The 15,416-nt window shown below is 46.6% G+C and overlaps 2 protein-coding genes across 3 annotated transcripts in view; one reads left to right on the top strand and one right to left on the bottom strand.

Annotated features, from left to right (window-relative positions):
- Nucleotides 1-849, bottom strand: part of RCSD1 (RCSD domain containing 1) — a 29,065-nt gene extending 28,216 nt beyond the window's left edge. The window contains exon 1 of the mRNA XM_036394306.1: nucleotides 669-849. Within this exon, the coding sequence (XP_036250199.1) occupies nucleotides 669-674 (6 nt within the window). The 5' untranslated portion in view covers nucleotides 675-849. The remainder of the gene's footprint in view (nucleotides 1-668) is intronic.
- Nucleotides 850-8,621: 7,772 nt separating this feature from the next.
- CREG1 (cellular repressor of E1A stimulated genes 1) lies at nucleotides 8,622-14,500 on the top strand. Of its 2 annotated transcripts, XM_036390694.1 has the most exons (4): nucleotides 8,622-8,975; nucleotides 10,973-11,092; nucleotides 12,374-12,558; nucleotides 12,946-14,500. In XM_036390694.1, coding segments are annotated over exons 1-4 (657 nt in total). In that variant the 5' UTR covers nucleotides 8,622-8,624; the 3' UTR covers nucleotides 12,947-14,500. The 2 variants fall into 2 exon arrangements, with proteins under 2 accessions (XP_036246587.1, XP_036246588.1); XM_036390695.1 differs by lacking the exon at nucleotides 12,946-14,500 and having other exon boundaries at nucleotides 12,374-12,559.
- The last annotated feature ends 916 nt before the right edge of the window (nucleotides 14,501-15,416 follow it).

Genomic DNA, 15,416 nt, shown 5'->3' with positions numbered 1-15,416 from the left:
TGAACATAAACCCCAGGGAAGCCAGACTCCTGTGCCCACCCTGAGACATGAGATCCAACTCTCCTGGAGCACAGGGTACACAGAGAAAAAGGAGACAGAAAACCCTCTGGAGGTGTGCTACTCATCTACCTCACTCAAGCACAGGCTCCCTGGTCCCCTTCCCTGACCCAAAATGTTCCACTGATAAGGAAAATGAGACCTCCCAATCCACATGGGAGAGGAGCCACACACAGCTGAGGGTGTGAATCACAAGTGCTGCTGCACGCATTGGGAAGGAACCAACCCCAAGAGCTTGGAAGGTTTGTTCTCTTATGTCCCCATTCTTAACGATTCCTTAAAACCTCCTTTTAAAATGATACCTTTTAAAATCTAACACTCTATTCACACCTCGGAGACCAGTAAGTAAATGGCAACTCTTTCTCGTTCCCCTTTCACAGAGGTAATTTCTTCCCAAACCATCCCCCTGCTTTCCAAATCTGGACTAAAACCTGCAGAAGAGTCTGAGGTGCACGACAGGAGTCGGGATGGGAAGAAAGAGACCTTTATCTGAACCCCAGCAAAAAGATATTTTGAAGCTGCCTTCAGGGAGAAATTGCTCTGCAAGGTGGAGCTAAAGCAGATCGCGGAGCCAGTCACAAGCTAGTGGAAATAAAAAAAGTTTTCTTTACCTCCATGTCCTGCAAGAAGAGAGGTGTCCTCGGGGCAATCTTTCTTCCCCACCCCTTTCCCTGTTATCTGCGGGAAAAGTTCAGGAGAGGCAGAGCAGAGCGTGGAGGGCTGGGAGATCCCAGCTGCTGCTCAGCCCGAGCTGACAGACGGAGCCCGGCCAGCGGCCCTGCACTGCGAACAAGGAAGAAGGGCGGGTGGGTGAGAGGAAGGGAGGGAGGGAGGGGAGAGGAGGGGGAGGCAAGGCAATCAGGGTTTAAATTTAGACACAAATCTAAACAGATACTGTCCTTCCCGGAGCGCCGGGCTCCTGAGACAACAAGCAACAAGCTCTGCCTCCGCGTCCAAACTGGGGGACACCGCATGTGCATTTCCTCTCTCCCTTTTTTTGTCTCCTCCTTCCTATTTTCTATCACCTTATCTTTATTCCCCTCCCACCCCTCCGTTTAGTCTCTATTTCTCTCCAATGCTTGCAGTTCCTGCCCTGCTATCTCTGCTTCGATCTCTCTGCTGTCCACACTTCCCTCTCCCAGGCTGCAGGGTCTCTTGCCTGTTTGTTTGTGAGGAGAGAATCCCTTTCCTTCTAAATGCAGCTTTCCTTTCTCTTCCTTCTTTTCGGTAATTTCACTCGGCAATGAACTGTCTTTAGTAAGGCAGAATAGGAGGAGAGCGAGGGTGATTATTGGGCTTGGGCAGAATTTAAGGCGTTGTCCCGGTGCGTGGCTGGGACTCCCAGGAAGGACAAATATCTGCTGGGTGATCCCGCAGGGAGAGGACAGGGCTTAATTGCGGGCACTAGCAGAGGGTCCCCATGCAAGGTTGTCACGGTCCAGCTGTAAAGCAGGACCAGCTCTTTCCACCTTGAATTTGTGTCTCACACCACCAGGTTGGAGGGTGTGGGTTGTTCTCCTCTCCCTTCACGGGGATGGACAGACTCGTGCACTGGAAGTGAGAAGCTTCCGTGGTGGTAGAGAAATTCGGATGGGGAAAAACAAGGCTCCGGAATGTTTTTGCTGCAGTTTCCCTTTCCACGCTGATCACAGTGTTGTAAACCGGACATCTCTTTTAGCAACTGTTTGCATATGCTCCTTCTCAAAGAATTTCAGTCCCCACCTCTCGAGAGCAGGGTGGTGCAGAGGAATTTGGAAACACTCCCTTTGTCTTCTGCTGGCTTCCTCGCTCTGAGTGCAGCTGCAAAGTGACACAATGTCATATCCGTGTCATTTTGGCACGGTACCTTGGGGGCAGAAGAGAGTTAAAGCATGTTTTCTAGAAGGGATTCCTACTTCTCCCTTACAGTGTTTCACAAGTCCCTGCTGGCTGTGGCTGAAAATGCTCCAGCATGGATTTAAATGTGAGCATCGTGATACCCCAGCTCCCTGTTACTGATAGTGGTTCTTCCAGTGCAGTTAACTGTTGCTGTCCTGCATGCTGCAGGACTCCTGTGGAATTTGCAGATTTAAATTGAGATCCAATTATCTCCCAGATTCAATATACAATAGTCACTCTGTCCTTAGCCAAAAGAATGATAGGCTGAGTTGCTGCAATCTGGAGATTGGGTAAGAGGACCAATTAATCTTCTGCTGTTGAAACACTGGATTAGATGGATTAGATGAAACCCCTCTGCTGTAAGCAACCAGAAGATGCTGCAACTGTAGATATAAGAAAATAAAATCTCAAATAAATATGAAAATTGACCTACCACTTGTTTGGAAATCCTATTCATTTCTTCAAGTCCTGACAATGGTACATTAGGACAGGGAATAGAAACTGAACTGAGAAACAGGGTTCAGGCAGGGAAGGCAGGATTCTTCTACTGCCCGTGCTTTGCCTGCTGCGGGGACAGCAGGAAATTTCAAGCTGAGGGATTTCACTGAACATGGGTCACAAGTGTTGTTTTCTAGATACCTGCCATGTAACACACCGTCAAAGTCACACCTCCCATAACTGTTTCCTGCTGCTCAGGGGCTGTTTCAGTGTTTTCTTTCAGCTTTCAGGGGCTCTGTTGTGCAGAGGAAACCATTTGCTTAGGTGTACAGAAAAGGAAACTGCTAGGGAGAGGCAGTATCGCTTCACCCATATTAGTAAAGCAAAAGCTGTTGCAGCTGCCCCACCACAATTCTTCACTCCATTTATTTCTGCCTCCAAGTATCTTGCCACAAAGCAAACCTTTTCTGCCTGCTGGATTCCCAAATGCCATTGCTCTGGGCATGGTATGCAGTACTTGGAGCATTTTTAAAATTTTGTCTGTACTTTTGACACTTTTCCATTCTAAATCTTCCTTCCTGAAGGAGCAAGGGGTGAATGCATAGAAATATGGTGTCTGTTTTTCTCCAGACAAGATGACATAAGGTGTGGATTTGTTTTCCTCTCTCTTGTTTCTGGACTGAAAACCACTAGAAAATCTGAACAAACAACCCACGTGCTTTAGCTGCAAGACCTCTGAAACAAACCTTATTAAGGGAGGTTCTACAGAGAAACTGGGTGTTGCACATGATGTGCATTTCCAAGTACTTGGAGGTATCTTCGAGTATGACTCTTTGCATCCTTCTGTTTATCCCTGCTTACAAACCTGGGATGTAGCAGTGTCTATGAGACTAACTTGTTCTTATATCCAAAAAAATGTTCCACATCTGTTCTGCTCTGCAGGAAAAAAAAATATATAGTCATCACCAGTGCCATTAAAACAGGCTCTGGAGGGAAATTTCATTTGACTGAGAAAATGCTGCAGTTGTGGCCCCCTGGATTTTGCAGCTTCCTGTCTGATTCTTTTCAAGACATTCTTTTCAAGACTTGCAACACAGCAAGTTTGCTTCTGAAGAAATGACTGGCACTCCTGCTACAGGCAGCACGTGGGGGAGAGGTGCAAGGACCTCCTTCATCCTGGCATTCCTTCAAAACAGGTGGTGTGAGGGGTTCTGCCATGATTGGAAACACCATGGGCAACATTTGCTGGCTTCTTGCATTATGAAGGATGGAGAATGGAGCCTCTGCAGGGTGCTCAGAGAGAGCAACAAAAAGGACATGTAGAGCCATGGCTATGCTTTATTCAAAAACCAGTTAGTTTAAAGTGCATTGGAGGGCATCTAAAATTTTGTCTCTGGCATGTGTGTCTGCCTAGCTGCCAATCTGGGAAGGTATGTTTGTCAGGGTGGTGGGAGAGCGAAGGGTGGAGGGAGCTGTGGGTTCCTGCAGGACAGATTGCAATTCTGTGCTTTGTTAAGACATTCGTTGAGGGTTTTAGTACAGCTCACCTGTCAGTGCCAGTATCTGAGGTCGTTCTGTCCACCTCTCTGCCTGGCTTTGGCTGCTGTTACTCACATCCTTTCCTGGGACTCACACCACTCAACCAGCAGCTGTTGACCTCCTGAGAATGGGGTTTCAACCCTTTCTGTTCCCACTCAAGCAACTCAATTCTCAAGTAAAAAGAAAAAGGAGGGGATAAGGTAACCACCAAAGAAACAACATTTGCATTTCAAAGATCAATCAACTCTAAAAGCCAACATCCTATTTTAGGTTGCCTTTACACATCAGGTCTGTCACTTGGCAGCCGACAGGAAGCGAACGTGAGCAGCGTTTTTTCTATGGGAAACTCGCTGTTTGAACCCGCCCTTTGCTGAGTGTGCCCCGAGCTGCCTGCCTGTGGCCCTCAGCGCTAAAGCAACGCCGAGGACGCTGAGCCTCGCCCTCTTCTTCGGGGACTTATCAGCAGGAAATGAACTCAGCTGGAAGGCTCAGTACCATTGACATTTTTGTGCTCGGGTCCTGCAGCTGCAGCAAAGCCCTTCTGAGAGCACAGACACACAAACACACACACGTGCCAACGGACACACAGACACACGGACACACACACACACGTGTGCCAGGCTCTCTGCACCCCTGGGAACTGATGTCAGCGGGAAAGTCCCGTTACCAAAGGGAGTTAAATCAAAGGATGTGGTTATAAAGTGGCTCTCACTAAGCTGAATTGGAATGTGAGTTTGTGTCTTTTTCATGCTGGCCACCTAAAAAAGTAGGTGGTAGAGACTGACTGAAAAACTGAAAAATTTGACGTGTTCCTGACTGTCAGCTGGTGCCCAAGTGCTAACATCGTGGTTCAGATTAACCAGGCTTCTTAATTAGGGCCTCCTAATTGCCAGGATCTGGGCAAAAGCCTGTCCCTAAGCAGAGTAAAGTTAAAAAATGCTCTATGGCACAAGGAGCATTTCACCTTGCAATAATGAGATCACAGCGAGGTGGATCACCCTGGGCCCACCAGGGGCTGGTGGGTGGTGTTCAGATAACTGGTGTCATCTCTTGCAGCACCTGAATGTTTTTGGAGAGCTCTTCTTTCTCCTGATCTGCTTGACTTCAGAGAACAAACTGAGCTGGGGTGTTAAGAGGTATGGCTGCATCCCATTGTACTCATTTAGTGGTGGGACAAATATTATCAGCATGAGCCACTGACAGCTTGCTTCCAGACTGAGCAATTCCTCTATGGTTACTAGTTTTAGTATACCAGGCTCAATATAAACCAACAAAACCAGCCAGAACATGGCTGCTGACACAATTCTGGGTATATGTGCTGGTTTTGATGACACTCCTATCAGGTCAGCCCTACTGCCCATCTCTCAGTGTCCCAGAAAGCAGCACCACAAGCAGTGGCCCTCGCCAGCAGCTTCCTCAGCATGCAGCCCAAGCTCTGACTGAACAGGATTTTTTGACTGAAAATGGAACAATATTTCTGTCCCTAACAGGTTGTGCACAGAGGAAGCTTGCCTTGCCACTGCCTGTGTGGTGGCTGTCAAAAAAGTGAAAGGACTTTTGGCTGAACACCAGGCCAGCGCTGTAATAACTTTACCTATCTTCTAAAAAATACACCAAGGGAAGAGTCACAAGCTAAATTCCCAACCAAGGTAATTCAGGCAGTTTGAGGGTGAGAACAAATAAATGTCTTATTTGCCTGTGCTGTGTGCCACTTGTAGCAGCAGCAGGGCTGATACCTCCTCAGGAGAGAATCTAACCAACATTTTTAGAAACAATTTGCATGGTGGGTCTCATGTGGCACCAGGCATTGGCACTTCAAAGCACTGAGCACTTCAGCTTTAGCCAGAGCTGACTCACAGGTCAGTCTCCTCTGTCACAGGCAGCGGCAAGTGACTTTAATCACCCCGGCCAGTGGCTTGGATCACCCTGGCTGGCATTTGCATGGGAGAGCCGGCCTGGCTCGGGAATCAAGCGCTGCACACAGCGAGACTGCACAGCCCCCGGGTGTTATCTGGACACATAAAGGCTTCTGTGCACGGACAGACTGCCTGACCTAGACAGGAAGCCTGGACCAGAGCACAGCTAGGCTGTGTCTGAGGAGGAACCGTGCCCAGCCCATGCAGCAACCAGGCTGGCTGCAGAGAGAGCTGGCTCGGGGAAAAGCAGCTCTGAAGAGGGCAGACAAAACATGACACAAGCCAGGATGGAAACCTTGCCCACTTTCTGACTAAAATACATCTCCTCCAGGGACACAGCCTGAAGCCCATCACATATAAAATACACTGAAATTAAGATCATTCCATGAACTCGACCTTGGAGGAAGTATCTCCATTTATGGTGAGATATTACTGTCTATTTACTGGCTTTTAAATGCAGTGAAGCACATGATTTGGAAAGGAGAACTAGTAGTGCCTACCAATACTTTCTTGACCCTGTTATGCAAGGATGCTGAGAGCCCCTAGACAATATTGCAGCACAACAGAGAGAGAATCCTTCTCCTTTCTCTGAGATCTAACTGAGGAAGTGAGAGAGCCTAGTGCCTGCACATCAGGGGTTTAGAGCATCCTTTTCTTTTCCTTTTTTTGTTCCCTATGAAAATTTCAGTTTCTCCTGAGCATCTCCAGGAGAAGGCAGCAGCAGAAGCCTCCATGTGTCCAGAGAGGAGGCAGGGATTTCTAACCATGCTCTGCAGGCAAGGAGAACATTGGAGGAAAAATTATTTTGTTCTGCTTGTACAGGACAGCAGATAAATCGTAGAGAGTGGATGGGTGGTGTATTTTTCTTGCTGAGTTCAGCCCAACAGGGTGATCCATCTGGGCTGCTATAAGCTGTGGGTGCTGTGGGGCACCTGGGGCAGATGGTGCTCACAGGGCAAGTTAATTTGGCTTTCTCAGTGCTACATTGCTGTTTACATAGTGCGGACATACTTGGATCCAGGTGGAAATATGAAAACCCACCATCTTTTAGGACCACTTGAATCAAGTCTCAGTGTTACCCCAGTTTAAAGCATCTCTTTATACAAATCTTTATAAGGTCACTGAGCACAAAGTGACGGATAAAACAAGCTAAGTGTTTATTTGGGTAAGTAATGCTTGGAAGAGCCTTCAGTGGAAGGTGGAATGGTGTTCAACTGACAAAACCAAGCCTTGCAGAGCAAGGGCTCTGACATGTGCAAGAGGTAAAACCTGAGTTCTGCCCAGTGGCAGATCATTCTGTGGGCTTTGTGGCCCAAAACAGATAGTCCCTGCTGCTCTGATTAAATTATAGGGTTTTCCCAAGGGAAGGCTGGGCCTCAAACACCTGTGGTGGCATAGAACCAGCCTTTGAGGCTGATTTAGCAGTGGGCAGGGATAGTGGGGCTGAAGGATTGTAGAATAACAGAATCATTATGGTCGGGAAAGAACTTAAGGATCCCCGAGTCCACCTGTTAACCCAGCACCCCGTGCTCACCAGTGAAGCGTGTCCTCATGCGCCATATCCACGCGGGTTTGGGACACTTCCAGGATGTGACAGACTTCCCCAGGCACACAAAGCAGGGGCCGGCTGCTGCCGGGCACCGCGCCATGGCCTGTTCCGCGTCACTCTGACCCCGCAGAACGGGGGGTGTCGGAGCGGGGGGACTGGCTCGGCACGGGCGGGAGCCGCCGGGGCATCTCCGTGACATCCCTGGGACACAGCAGGGACATGTCCGGGACATCTCCGTGACATCCCTGGGACACAGCAGGGACATCTCCGGGAGCCGCGTCCCGCCAGCGGCCCCCGCAGGCCAGCGGGAGCGCTGCCATCACCTCCCCTTCTTCCCGCGCTGGTGCTCCAGGGAAACGGGATTGTGAGGGAATTCTGTGGGACGGGGCCAGCGCGGTGAGGTCCGAGCAGGCCAACAGTGGCACCCTGGCCTGGAGCAGGAGTAGCATGGCCAGCAGTGCTCAGCCACACCTCGAACGCTGTGTCCAGTTCTGGGCCTCTCACTTCGGAAAAGGCCTTGAGGGGCTGGAGCGAGTCAGGGGAAGGGTCTGGAGCGCAAGTGTTGTGAGAAGGCGCTGAGGGAGCTGGGGGTGTGGAGTCTGGAGAGAGGGAGGCTCAGGGGGGACCTCACTGCTCTACAGCCACCCGAAAGGACGGTGCGGCCAGGGGGGGGTTGGCCTCTGCTCCCAGGGAACGAGGGACGCGATGGGAGGACAGGGCCTCAAGCTGTGCCAGGGAGGGTCAGGCTGCACATTCAGAGGAATTTCTTCACAGAAAGGCTGATTAGATATTGGGATGGGTTGCCCGGGGAGGTGTTGGAGTCACCGCTCCGGAGGTGTTCGGGGAAGGGCTGGCTGTGTCGCTCGGTGCCGTGCTCCGGGGCACTCGGCGGGGTTGGGTCCCAGCTCGGACTCGCCGATTTTGGGGTGTTTTCCACCCATTCGGTGACGCACAGCAGGGCTCCCATTGGCTGCCGGGCCGCCGGTGACTCCACCCCCTCCCGGACCGCGCGCTCGCGGTTGTTTACCTCGTCGGCGCGCGTTGACCCGCCTCCAGTGGCTCTCATTGGCTGAGGACCGCCGACCTCGTAAGTCTATTGGCTGATAGCGGGGGTGGGGGCTCTTCACTCCCGAAGTTGTCGCTCATTGGCTCGAGGGGACGGGCAGCGCTGCTGCCATTGGTGAGGCAGGGCGAAGCTCCGCCCCCCGCGGCGGGTGGGCGGGCGGTACGGGCGGGCCCGGGAGTCGATGGCCGGCGCCGTGCGGGCTGGGATGTCCCGGTGCGCGGCTGTGCGGCGAGCGCTGTCCATGTCCTCAGCGATGGCGCGGCTGCTGCTCCTCCTGTGCGCCGCATCGGGGCTGCTGCTGGCGGCCGTGGCGGCTATCCCGCCGCCCGAGGAGGCGGCGCGTATGGCGCGCTACGTCCTGCACAGCTGCGACTGGGGCGCGCTGGCCACGCTGTCGGCGCAGGAGGGGCTGCGCGGCCGCCCCTTCGCCAACATCTTCTCCCTCAGCGACGGCCCGCCCGGGCCCTGCGGCGGCAGCGGCGTGCCCTACCTGTACTTGACCGACATGGAGATCTCCGTGCAGGACCTGGAGGTGAGCGGGGCCTGGAGGGGCGGTGACACCGCGGGTGCGGAGTGACCCCACGGAGGACGCTCGGAGAAGCGGCCGGGTCACTCAGGCCGGCGCTCAGCAGCAGGTGGTGATTGCAAGGCAGTGTGACAGTGCTGGTTCACGGAGCCGCGGGATTGCTGGGGCTGGGAGGGACCTCTGGAGATCCTTCAGGGTCACCTCGGGCAGGTGACACGGGAACGTGTCCAGGTAGGGCTCTCCAGAGAGGGAGACTCCGCCGCCTCCGTGGGCAGCTGTTCCAGAGCCCTGGCACCCTCTGCGTAAAATTGTTCTTCATCTGTGTTTTAGTTTATGGCTCTTCCAAGGATGACACCCCGTTTGTCAGCCCTGGGGACAATTACTAGCCCTTGAGCAGTGCTGTCTGTGGCTACAGCCAGGAGGGCTCCTGAGAAGTTCCTGCTGATCGTGGTCTTGAGAAAGAAAGGGCAGCGCCAGGCAGAGCAAGTGTCTGCAGCTTCCAGAAGCACTGAGCAAAGAAATGAGGCGCCACAGAATATTTGAACAGAGGAAATTTCACGCACAACAAAGTCAAAAGGAGTGGAACTTGTCAGTGTGGGACCTAAGCAAAGAGAATTTTTACAGAGCCTCCTGAAGGAATAGTTATTAAATCTCTGGAGCTTACCGTAAAGGGAAGCACACATGGAAAGGCAGCTTTGGCATGCTGAGACTCCGAGTGTGTAATTGGCCTTGTCCCAGAGCTTTTATGGCCAAGAGTTTGCTAAAAACTTAATGAAATTGCAGTCATGCCTCCTTTATTCGATTTGTTTGTTTGTTTTAGTAACTTACAATATTAGTAAACACAAAATAATGGTAATTTTTCAGATTGTTTTATGATTTTTTGTTTGTTCCATGTCAGGTTTTAGTTTGTTACCTTAAAATAGTTGAATTATATGTCTGAGTGCTGTAGAGAGTCTAATTTGTTTTGCATTATATCTTTCTTTCCATCCCAAATACAGCTGTTCTCTTTCAGAATAACATAAAACCCACCAGTATAAACTAGTAATCAATATTTCCTTCAGGAGGCTCCTCAACAGGTCCTTATTTTGCTGCTTCAGTGCAGAAACTCTTGACACGTGATAGTCACAGGCGAGGGAGAAGGTACCGAGTAATCATGAGTCAGCTTTTTGGGAGTTAAGCAACTTCCTATCTCTCAAGTGGCTGCTTCTGTTTCACGAGGTCTCCTGTGCTCTCCGCAGTTTTCAAGTGACTGTGCAGGGTTTCTCTTGGACATGAGCTCTTCTAATGAAACGTCTCAAAGCAGGGGAACTTCCCTTGCTGGGAGATAATGACCCTTAGTAGATGGCATTCTGCAATCCTGTTTGGCACCAGTGCTTTTCAGGCCATGGTCACCAAATTAGTTTTTAGAAAAACAATCAGATATAGGTTCTTTAATTCTTCAAGTTAGGTGTTTCACTTAAATACTCTGAATTTTCTTTTTAAACCTAACTTCTAAAGTTCACTTTAAATTCCAAAAGAGCTGTTTGGGAGAGCCAGGAGGCTGTTAGGAAGAGATGTTTGTTTTTGTTCTAGGTAATTTTACCAACAGTTGAGAAGCCCACTTGGTTGCCTTCTCAGTAATACTTTGCCCTTTCACCTGATGAAATTCACTGTATGTCCTTGTCTTCTGTACTGTCCTTTGTGTCTGTAAATTGTAATATATGATCATTTGCATGTGAAATAGGTGGGCTGAATTCAGAGTTTTAAGGAGTCTTGTTCTGTGATGTTTGCATTTTATGTGAACAAGCTTCAGTACATCTCTGAACTGGGCTTTATTTCAGATTCAGAGCTCGCCCAAGGAGCCTTTCAGATGTAGTTAGGAAAAGGTGGTGACAGCTCTGCTCTTTCTGCCAGTATTATTGAGCTGAATAAAGTACCAAGAGCTGAAAATGTGGTGGGTATGACATTTTTTTTCACTCAAGAAAAGTAAGCATAAACCTCTTATCTTGCTTCTTGCATTTCAGGTCAATTCAAATGCCTCCTTGACTGTGTCTTTGGCACAGACTCCTTACTGCAGAAAGCACAAATATGATCCCCAGAACCCCCTCTGTGCCCACATCATCTTCGTTGGGAGCATTGTAAAGGTGAGCAGCTGAAAGCTGGCGCTGGGCAAGGTTGTGTGCATCAGATACAGATTTGTTTAGTGGAGGGAGAGGAGAAAGGTGAGAAATTCTGTGCAGAAGCATATGCTGAGGTGTTCTGTGCTGTGATACCCAAAGGCCAGCTCGTAGTTTGTGGGAGGAAAAAAAAAGTTAACCCTTGATTATTGCAGGAGCTCTGTTGACATGCCTTTAGCAAGGAATTTGGGAAGAAAATAATGCAGGAAATCTCCCTCATTCCTGTCAATGTATCCTGAAACTATGAAGTCTGAGGCCATTATTTTGGAAAAACCTTCATATTTAATTCACATCTCTGTTGCTCAGTTACATTCTTTGGTTTGAGCAGTGTGACGTGCCTGCTTCTGAAACTCTGTTGAAGTAAATACAAACCTGAGCTACAAAGTTGCAGGTATTATAGACAGAAAATGTGCATTGTGTGATCTGGTGGCATTGCTGCCAAGGCAGTGTTCTTTTGTGCACCAGTACTTTGGTGTCTTCTAGGAGGAAATGAGAGCTGCATGTGCTATTTATTGAATATACTAATCCCCTTACTGGGGTAATGATTGAGGATGAGAACTAGTCATCACTACTCTCCTACTTGATAGTCTCATTATTATATGGTGTTTTCACAGCTCTGATATTTGCACATTGCACTCAGCAGTCTTGTAGTTGCTTTCCTGAGTTTCTCATTAATAATGGAGTTGATTTTATTTAGGTGGTTTTTCTTATTCTATACCCAGAGCTCTAAATGGTTGATTTCACCCTTCAGATATCTACACATTGTATATTAAGTGCCATCACACTTTTCAGCTTCCCTTCTCTGTAGATTCTGTTATATCATCCCATTTATGTTTGTGTGTTTCTGAGCACAGTTGTATCTGTTTCTGTCAGTTTGAATGAGCAGGTGCAGAGGAGGTGACATTACACCTAAGACGTCACATTATAATAATTCACCTAGCATCTATACTTTTCTGTTTGTGGCTTGTTTAAAGATTTATTCTTATGTTGATGAAATACTCTCTTGCTCATACTAACTCTAAAAGCAGCATTTTGATTTAATGCTGAAATCCACTACTTTGTAAGTGTTGCCTGTCTCACACTCTTGCACACCACACTGAGGATGAGCAGCCTCAGCCACAGTAATGAGCCCCTTGGGACAAGATGTGGCTGGACTAAGAAAGCACACTGCAGTCAGCATAGGTTTTTTAGCTAAAACTCATCTTTACATGACTATCTTATTGTAACATTTTCCTGGTTTTTGTTTAGGTGAATGATTCAGAAGCAGACTTAGCCAAAAAAGCATTATTCACTCGCCACCCTGAAATGGAAAGTTGGCCCAAGGATCACAATTGGTTCTTTGCCAAATTCAACATCACCAATATTTGGGTCCTGGACTACTTTGGTGGATTGAAAATTGTGACACCAGAAGAGTACTACAGTGTCAAGCCTTAGTAAGTGCTGAAGTTTTTCATGGCTACCTCTCATTATAGTTCACACCTGTAAACTTCTTGTTGTTAACAGGGAGGAGTGACTCCTATAGCACTGGCACAGTCACTGTCCTCTGTTTGAATTAATTGCAAGACAGATGATGTTTTGGTCTAATAATTAATAGTAGTGAGACTCTTCAGCATTTCTGAAGCTTTATTAATGGGATTGCAGCAATATTGCTGATACTTCCAAAAGAAAATTGCTGTTGAATCTGTCCTTATGATTTTGACGTATAGAGAAATTGTCTTCTATTGTCTACATAAAACCAAGTCTTCAAAACTTTCAAATATATTTTAGCACAGTCAACATGAATTATGCATTCATTTCACTGTTATTCTTACTCCTTGTAGGTGGAAGAAGATCCTTGGTGATGCTGATATGGAAATGAATGACTTTGGCTGTTTCATGAAAGATTTATTTTTTCTATGTAGTGTAGAGCTGAATTAATAATATAATAAATCAAACACCTTGCATTGTTAATGAGCATGTGTTACCCTTATGAAGCAGATTTAACTTCTCACTAACTTGAATCATGTCACAATGGAAAACCTTTGTGCATAAGCAATAACTAAATTTTATTCACTGGATGTGAATTTGGAAAGGTGTCTGACAGTGTGCATTCAGAAATGTTGTGTTTACTGGAATCTAAAGGATTAGTCCAGTTCTAAAGTGCCTTAGTTAAATAATGTTTCTGAGCACTTTCCAATATTTTATTTTTAATACCAGTTCAGTTTAGAATTTTATGGTGAAGTTCTACAGGATGGCTCAGCTGATGGAATGGAAAGCATTGTCTGTATTACAGTGGCAAAGGATGTGCTGAGTTTCCAAATCCTGTTAAGAATTTTCTCTGCACGCTGATAAACTCACTTTTTTGAGCCATTTTTCTGTTTTATTGAATGTGCTGTAGAATACAGTTGTGTTCATGCCAGCTGTACTTATATCTCAGGATGAGTTCTTGGTAATTCCTCAGCTGATTATGTGCCCTGACTCTGTAATAGAAGCAGTACCTAAAACATCTGACTCAAGAAGAGTAGTGTCTTGTAAATTCAGAGAGAATGTTGTGAAGGGTAAATGTTTTCTGATTGAGATGCTGAAATACTCAGCTTTGTTAATCTGATCAAATGGCAGTTCATCAGCATTGTTCCTCTCAACAGCAGAACTGAGAAGATTTTGGGGTCTGGAAGCCTTAGACAGCAATTTTGGATTAGTAACCAAGAAATGAAAAAGAAGCAATACAGTTTGACACAAATGGTTCATGATTAGTAGAGAATGAAAATTAATGAAAGGTGTGCCTAATTAATTGTGTTAAAGTAAATTATATCCAACCACAAAAAAAAACCCAAACCTTTTTAACATCCTCTCCAATCTGTTGTGCGCTGAGATCACCAGCACTAAAAAGTATTTATGAACAAACAAGTTGATTTACAGTGAGCAAATATTACCTAGTTCACCTAAAGAATTTAGACTCCTTAGAGGAGGCTGATCTATAGAACAGTGGGATTTGTTATGTAAGATCCCCATATCTTAATGTTGTTGTTATATCACTCCTTTTCTCAGATACTGGGATGATTTGTGAAAGTATTTTTTATGTAACTTATTAAGAGTTCTTTCTTCATAAGGGGAAGGAAGCTACTTGGTACTGTTCTACTATTTTAAAATTAATTTAGGATTAAAAAAACTTAAAATATAGAAACCATTTCTGTTGAATAGGTAACACTGATATTTAATGTGAAATTGAAAAAAAAAATTAAGGTATGACAGTTGTGAAAACTCAACTGAATCTCTGTCATGGACTCAATACTTTCTGTGAGGACGCCTGAATGCATTATGTGTAACCCTGTAATTTCTGATGTGTGAGACTGATGATGCTGGGCTTTTGTTAAAATTAAAATATTTTTTTGACAAGTGGTGTCAAGCATTATTTATTGCATGTCCAAGAATTATTCTCTCCCTCCTGCTCTCTTTCATAATAGCACTCTCTTTTTAGTGTTCTTGTCTTACTGTTTCCCTGAAGTCTTTCATTCTTGCTAGAATTAATGGGAAAATGTCCCTACTTATACTTGCCTTCCCCTCCTTGGGTTAAATCTGTGTCTTTGTACTTCACATGCTTGCCTGCTGTGAAATGAAAAATTGCAAAGACAAATGCCATCATTCCACACATCCCCAGCTTCCTACTTCAACCAGCTGCTTCTGCACCCCCAGATTCCATGGCTGGAAAGGCAGGGTGAGAAGCAGGAAAGGTCCTGACATTGCATAAACAATAAAACATTGGTGTGTTGTCAAGGCTGTTTTAAGTACAAATTCAAAACATAGCCCCAAGCAAACTAAGGCAAAAAAAAAAAAAAAACCAACCCAACCACAAAACCTAAATCTCCATCCCAGCCAAAACCAGAACACCACTTTCAAAAGTACTGCTTTCACTTGAGGGTTTGGTGAAGAATAAGGCTGGCTTTGTCTGTGGGTTTTCTTCTTTTACTATCAATTCCCAAGTATTTTCTCTTTGGAAGTGGGAGGGCCTTTTTGGTAACAGTAAGATCTTAAAACAGTTTTGTAATGCTACTGCAACAACTCTAGCTCATCCAAATATCTTCACTTTTGAAATCTGATGTTTCTTTGGGAAAATGGTGATCAGCAAACTGGTTAAGATACATGTACAGACCTGGACTTGAGGGTCAATTAGAGAACTCTGGAACTGTATCTGTGCATCTCACTGAATACTTCTTGGTGTGTTTTATATGTAGTAGTGGAATGTAAAGCAGTTCAGGTTATCAATCTTCTCCCTTAGTAATAGGTATGTAAATGTTTATATCACCAACCCAAG

Source organism: Molothrus ater, chromosome 2 (assembly GCF_012460135.2).
Source record: "Molothrus ater isolate BHLD 08-10-18 breed brown headed cowbird chromosome 2, BPBGC_Mater_1.1, whole genome shotgun sequence".
Taxonomy (NCBI): domain Eukaryota; kingdom Metazoa; phylum Chordata; class Aves; order Passeriformes; family Icteridae; genus Molothrus; species Molothrus ater.
This window is presented reverse-complemented; position numbering and strand designations above follow the sequence as displayed.

What these genes read in the sequence shown, in the direction of transcription:
- CREG1 (XM_036390694.1), top strand. Translation starts at nt 8,625, where the DNA reads ATGGCCGGCGCCGTGCGGGCTGGGATGTCCCGGTGCGCGGCTGTGCGG. An exon ending in TCTCCGTGCAGGACCTGGAG is followed by an intron (nt 8,976 to 10,972) that starts GTGAGCGGGGCC and finishes CTTGCATTTCAG; the next exon opens with GTCAATTCAAATGCCTCCTT. An exon ending in TCGTTGGGAGCATTGTAAAG is followed by an intron (nt 11,093 to 12,373) that starts GTGAGCAGCTGA and finishes GTTTTTGTTTAG; the next exon opens with GTGAATGATTCAGAAGCAGA.